The sequence below is a fragment of the Octopus bimaculoides genome, chromosome 8 (assembly GCF_046866305.1).
Source record: "Octopus bimaculoides isolate indiv1 chromosome 8, ASM4686630v1, whole genome shotgun sequence".
In the NCBI taxonomy this organism is placed as follows: Eukaryota; Metazoa; Mollusca; class Cephalopoda; order Octopoda; family Octopodidae; genus Octopus; species Octopus bimaculoides.
This window is the reverse complement of record NC_142935.1, coordinates 11,178,774-11,186,273: the sequence shown is the minus strand read 5'-3', so window position 1 is coordinate 11,186,273 and position 7,500 is coordinate 11,178,774. Positions and strand designations below refer to the sequence as shown.

The 7,500-nt window shown below is 33.6% G+C and overlaps 1 protein-coding gene across 2 annotated transcripts in view; it reads left to right on the top strand.

The window, feature by feature from the left end:
• The window catches only part of LOC128248505 (uncharacterized), a 15,458-nt gene extending 8,908 nt beyond the window's left edge, over nucleotides 1–6,550 (top strand). For both annotated transcript variants that reach the window (XM_052969878.2, XM_052969880.2), the window contains exons 2-4: nucleotides 1,659–1,727; nucleotides 3,175–3,264; nucleotides 5,574–6,550. In XM_052969878.2, the coding sequence (XP_052825838.2) occupies nucleotides 1,659–1,727; nucleotides 3,175–3,264; nucleotides 5,574–5,630 (216 nt within the window). In that variant the 3' untranslated portion in view covers nucleotides 5,631–6,550. The remainder of the gene's footprint in view (nucleotides 1–1,658; nucleotides 1,728–3,174; nucleotides 3,265–5,573) is intronic.
• Nucleotides 6,551–7,500: the final 950 nt, after the last annotated feature.

Genomic DNA, 7,500 nt, shown 5'->3' with positions numbered 1-7,500 from the left:
ACATACACACCATGTATATATATATATATATATATATATATATATATATATATATATATATATTATTCAAAGGAACTCCAACTCTGCTTTTCTATGTTTTATTTATGTTCTTATAATATTAATGTAGGATATAGAATATATAGTATATACATTATATATAGTAAAATGAAATGAAATTTTGATTATCTTATTGAATAGATGAAATAAAGGACTAGTATACTTTCTTGCATTTAAGCAGTTTTCAATGTCCCAAGTTGTGACAGGAAATATATATAATTTAAAAAACAAAACAATAAGGAATTTAGCATATCACTTCCTATAAACAGAGCCATCGCTCTAAAACAAAAAACCACTCACAATTAAAACACGCACGGTGTGATGTGATGAATATTTCAGACATAGATGTTATTGTATTAAGTTCGGCTGATGAGCTTAAGTATGATATTTGATACAGAAAGCGAAATCAATTGATCCTGAAATATACGCATTCCTTACATCTGTATTCCATGCAAGCAAAGTCTATTTCTGTTATATCTGTTGCATTAGCCGTGTGTATTTTAATCGTGAATAACTTGTGGTTTTAGAGCAATGTCTCTGTTTTAAAGCAAGTGGTATGCTAAAGACCCCATTGTTTATTAATTTTGTTTATATTTTACCTGTAATGGTGTAAACTTGCTAGCCACCTTATTAATATTATTATTATTATTATTATTAATCTTATTATTATTATTATTATTATTATTATTATTATTATTATTATTATTATATGTTTGACTTTTGCTTTGCTCCAAGTCTCAACTAGAGACCACAAGAGACAACAAGTTATAAGTTCATGCTGGTGTTATGCCTAAGGTGTCATATATTTGGTTTTGCACATGGTATTGTTCTAGAGAATGTTTAAGAAAACATAAGAAAATTATGAACTTGTTTTAAGATTTGCGATTATATAGACAGTATTTTACGTAGGATATGGGCAGTTCCCATGAGCACTATCTTTTGAATATATGCCTCCAAGTTATAATTTATTAAAAACGTGCATTTATATATGCTTACAGTGATAGAAAATATTTACACTTATCAAAAATATTTTATTGTAATTGTTCGAAACTTTTCACCGCACTATATCAAGAAAACTAGTGCCCAATGAATCAGGAAAGTGGATATCGTGTGGAAGCCTATCATATACGTGTGTGTATGTGTGCGTGCCTTAATATTTGTCCTTCCGCCGCTTAACAACTGATTCTGATTTAGCTATTTTTTCAGCGCTCTGATAAAAGAGATGTTAGAATAAATATCAGAATTAAAGAATACAATTCTTATGGCCTATTAGACGGACTTAACTCTGAGAGACAAGTAAAACAGAATTAGTCCAAACATTTTATGGTGCATAGCTGAGTTGCGGTATCCATTAATTCACTGAAATAAGTAACGAGCTCGAAAAGTAGTTACGTAACTAAATCTCCATTAACATGCTGTGCGTCACTATCATAATATTTTCGACTAACAGACTTCTTGTATTTATATAATCTTCAACAAACTTTTAACAGCAATCTGCAATTTGATGCATTGCCAAAAGCCTTTATCTCATTAAATGCATGTTGTAAGTTGAACTCGATGACTTAATGCATATCTTCCATTTGCTTCCATTTGTTTTAAAGATTTCTAAAATACGTGACAGAATTTATAACATAAACGTCCCAGAATATAGCATTGAAATGGTATCAAAGGTAAGCAATCTTTCCAAATTCCTTCGACAATGTTTCTAAGTTCCTTTTACCACACAATTTTGCTTTATAATATCTATCTATCTATTTATCTATCTATCTATCAGTTTCCCTCTCTCCCTCCCTCTGTCTCTCCCTCTCTCCCTCTCTTTCTCTCTTTATATATATATATATATATATATATATATATATATATATATATATATATATATATATATATATATATATAATATTGTTATATACCTTGTATAATATTATATTATATATATTATATTGTATATGCTAAATAAAGAGTATCTTATTTACCAAAGTTTTCACATCATCTTCGAGATAGATATTTTGTGTAGCAATATACCGGTCCCAGCGTTCCTATCACTTTCGGAATCCGGCTTGGAAGTAGTTTTCCGTATGCGAGTCAAGGACCTTCTATGAGTCGCTCTGTATCTCGACAACGGTGTTAAAACGGTGACCTTTTGAGCTGTATTTTAATCTTGAGGAAGTCAACAGATGGAAGTCAACAGGTTCTGACTCTGGATAAGAGGAGAATGTGAAAGCGATACCATGATTTTGGCGTAAAAGTTACGTATTAGGAGAACTCGGCGAAGAATGCAATTCTTCGCGCTCTTCAGATGCGGTCACTTTCACAATGTCCGCCTTCAGGCCCTTCAAAACGTTACAGCAGAACTTCCGATCGACATTCTGGCCTTGGAGGTCGAATTCTCGATGTACAGTGTCACATTTCCGAGGGTGACGCTCTTGGCAGGTCTTCTGGATCGCTCATCGTCTTCCAGAGTCGTTCAATTTTTGAAGCGCCTGTGCCACTCGAAACATTGCATATTACCCATAGCGTCGTCGCCGTAAACTTGCCAAAACATACTCAATGTCTCCGCAGCAGACGTCCTTATTTTAACGCAAGATTTCACATTGGCTCACCGTTCCTGCCCGTGACAAAATCGCAGACTAAGGCATACACACGAACAGGAAAACACAAATTTCACAACTTGCAAAGTAAACTCAGCGGTGTCACTCGACGCACTCCCTCACGAAAGTCACTGCTAGCTAACACTGTACACGCAACAGTGTGCTGCTTCTTGTTGGCGCGCTACAAAAATAGTCCAGGACTTTTTGATACCACCTCCTATATATATATATATATATATAGTACTTACGAAACTTTGAATATTATTGTAATATATTAAATACCGGGACTTTTCTAAAAGTATTCCTCACATCTTCGAGTAGTTGTCCATAACTTTTCAGTGATTTTCACTAGAACAGTCACTTTTAGTCGACTCACTCGCTTTGGAGTATCTACTCTTACTAAAATGTTGAATTTCAAAAAAAAAAAACAGAAATTCCCGTTCCTTAAATTAGTGCCAACCTATTCTTCCGTTTGCTAAAGTATATTCATAAGCATTATTCAAACTCACAAAAAGAATTTTTCTTACAGATCAACTTGGTCCTTAGTCGAATAAACACTGGCACGATTGGCATAAGCATTGGTGGTATTGCTGTAATCAGTCCTATGTTATTTGTTGAGGTAGGTGTAAACTTAAATTTATATACAATACCTCTCAAACCAACGGTTAAAATATAAAACACACAGAAATACATAAATATATACATGTGCTTAGATACATACATGCATACATGTTCTTTTATTCTCTTACTCATTTCTGTCATCTGACTGCGGCCATGCTGGAGCACCGCCTTTATCACAGGATTTATTCTTTGTAAGCCTGGTGGGGGGACAAACACAGACACAAATAACAAATACACACACATATATATATAAGACGGGCTTCCTTCAGTTTCCGTCTACCAAATCCACTCACAAGGCCGAGGCTATAGTAAAAATACTCGCCGAAGTTCCCAAGCAGTGGGACTGAACCCGGAACCAAGTGGTTGGGAAGCAAGCATCCTAGCACATAACCACTCCTGCACCTAGATATATTGTATATATGTATAAAACACAGAGAAAGACATAAATATATGCATGTACTTAGATACGTTTATATATATATATATATATATATATATATATAATATTTAGAAACAAACCAGAAAGCTTCGTAAGTCACGGAGACAAAGTGACTATAGAAATCTATAAATACAATAATAACATATAATAATAATAACACTTATTCGCCGATTTAAAGGGAAATTTTGTATATAAACAAATTCATAGAAAAATGATGAGCTAACCCTAGCCAGAATCGAACCCACATATCAACACTTAAATGACTGCATCCTTGTCCGATTGGACCAAACGCTCACCCATCATTTTCAGTCAAGTTTTACGTATGCGTACTAAAGCTGTCTAATATATATATAATCTTTATAAACTAGAAGGTTTTGTAAATTACGGAGAGAAAACGACTAAGGAAGCCTATTAGAACCAATAATAACGATAATGACATGTCATAATAATCATATTTGTTCTTCGATTTAAAGCGATATTTATATATCAAGAAATTGATTGAAAATGATGAGCTAACTTTAGCCAGTATCGAACCTACACATCAACGTTTACATGGCTACAGGTGCATCCGATTGGGTCAAACGCTCAGCCATCAATTTCAGCCAAATTTTACGTATATATACATAAACTGTCGAATACTATACATAATAGTTATAAACAAACCAGAAGGCTTTGTAAGTTACGGGAGAAAGCGACTATGGAAGTCTATTAGTACAATAATAACTATAATCATTAAAGTAATATACATTCTCCGATATTAAGCGTTGATATGTGGCTTCGATTTTTGCGAGGGTTAGGTCATCATATGTATACAAGAAATATTCGTCCATGTCAAATTTATATGTATAGATAGATAGATAGATAGATAGATAGATACATTTCTTTTATTAGCCACACAGGGCTCAACGAAGATGGGACAAATACAATGTAGAGCTTTTCTTTTTGGGAGGGGGAAGGAAGGAAAAACAAAAAAAAAAAAAAAAAAAAAAAAAAAAAAATTGGTGGTGTCGATCAAAAGGGATCGTAGGAAGGGAAAAAGGGGCAGTTCGATCAAAAGGGATCGAAAAAAAAAGAAAAGGAAAGGCCGATCAATAGGGATCGTGTATCACACAGTAATGTTCTCGTGTAAAAAGAGGGGAGGACAGTTTAGGTTTAGCCGTGGAAGGAAAAGCCCACGGAAAAGACCACGGTAACCTTGGTCAATATTCTCATTGAAGAAACTATAACAGTAAGTGACTCTCTTTTGCCTTTTTGTTTTATTTTTTTTTTTCTTGTTCATAGGGTTATGCTCAAGATGGCTCCGTCGTTCACACGTGCCATCCTTGCTACATTCACCCATCTTTTTTTGAAGCATTCAGATAGATAGATAGAGGGAACTATAGATATGTGCATATGCATATATGTATACACACACACACACACACACACACACACACACACACACACATATATATATATATATATATATATATATATATATATATATATACACATGTGTGTGTATATGTTTATATATGTGTGTTTGTGTGAGGGGTGTCTCTTTATATTGCTTGAAGACGTATGGCTTATATTTTAGGGCGTTGCATTGACGATCCTTAGACCATGCTTTCGATATCAGGATCAGGTAGCGTTTTATGTTTTTGTGCGATGCTCTTAAAGCTAGGATCTTTTTAACACCACCATATGAGTGTGTATGTGTGTGTGTGTGTGTGTAGATAGATAGATAGATAGATAGATAGATAGATAGATAGATAGATAGATAGATAGATAGATAGATAGATAGATAGACACACACACGTGTCTATGTGTGGTAGTGACGTGTTCACTTGCAACGAGAAAATTCTGATAAACATTTTACTCTATTCTAGATTCTGGGAATCATGTTGACTTACGCCATCGTCGTCCTCCAAACCCAAAAGGAATGAACTTAGAATGAAATCAATGGTCAGAAAAACCTTGTTAAAACCTCACATAAAACGAATTTGCTTGTAATACTGGATGAACAGTAACTACGTATTCTTTTATCATTTTACTTGTCTTAACCATTTAACTGCGGCCATGCTGGAGCACCGCTTTAAAGGGTTTTAGTCGAATAAATCGAATACAGGACTTATTCTTTGTAAGCCTAGTATTTATTGCCGAACTGCTAAATTTCGGAGACGTAAACACACCAACATCGTTTGTCAAGCTATGGCGGGTGGGGGGACAATCAAACAAACACACAAACACACACACAGATATACATACAAATATATATATATATATATATATATATATATGCGACAGGCTTCTTTCAGTTTCCGTCTACCAAATCCTCTCACATGGCTTTGGCCTACCAGAAGCTATTGTAGAATACACTTGCCCACGGTTCCACTCAGTGGGATGAACACGGAACCATGTGCTTGCGCAGCAAACTTCTTACCACTCAACCATGTCTGCGCCTATAATGCCACGCCGGCGCCTGTATGTATGTATACATATTTGTTATATTTCTTTTAATTGATTCATTCATTAGACTGCGGCCATGCTGTGGCACTGCTTATGTCGACTGAATCGACTTCAGTACTTTTCGGTTAAGCCTACTACTTATTCTAACGGTCTCTTGGACCGAACCACTAAGTTTGAAAAATTTTTGAGAATTTGTGTTCTGTTTTAAATTGTACCACATTTCAGTATATATATTATGTTTTTTTTTCTGTTTCAAAACATGCTGCTATAATATACATTCTGTACATAAAACAACGATCTACTGTAGAACACGAGGAAGCTTCAACCATATTTCAAATATGCGAACACATGGAATCACTTATTTTTTTTAATAATCAACACTTTACTAACTTTAACTCACTGCTTTAAAAATTTCATGAACTAAAATATATTTGGGTACAATTACTCGTCTAAAGTAATATACATATCTTGGTAAGATCTTTCGTCATTATTTCAGTAATTAAGAGTTTTCCTTGACGTGTTACCGATAATTAATCGGAGCGAAATATATCCCTCTTATTTGACTATATGATAAAATTGTGTGTCATTGAACTGTCAGTATTTTCCGTAATCACTACATTAAATATGGTTAACACCAACTACTCTAAATAAAGTCATATATTTTTCGCCAGGTTATACAATGTCTCAACGAGGTCAGAAAAATATTTCTCCTTTGTTTATACGTTTATGCAATATTTACATTAGACCAAATGTTGAACATTAAAACTTAAAGAATTTCCTGCATGTATAATGATCATTGCCAAGGGAACATGGCGTTTGCCAATGATTTGTATCATATAGTTATAATAATACTATATTGGGTGGAATATGTATGAAAAATGATTTCCTTATACGACATAAGAAAAAATAATTATTTTCACAATATACTCTTTTTGTTATCCATTGTATTATTTATTATTGTAAAACAAATTTATAAACATTTTTCCTTCCAAAATATAAACTTATAAAGTGATGAGAAATATTATAGGAATATTAAACACATACAGAGTCACACGTACATACATGCTCGCATATATACGTGCATCGAATCATTAAAGTAATCCATACTTTCAAATATCTTAAAAACATGAGGAGGAATGTTCTCTTTACATATATGTTGCTATGATTTATTATATATTTATCTATTTATTAAATAACCACCAATTGAAAACTCGTAGATTGAATATTTTGTTAGACTGTCAGGCAACCTGCGCCATGATTTCATCAAACGTTTGTCGTTTCAGCCACTTTACTTCATTTAATACACATCCTTTCTACTTAATAGATGTCTCCATACTTAGAGCATAA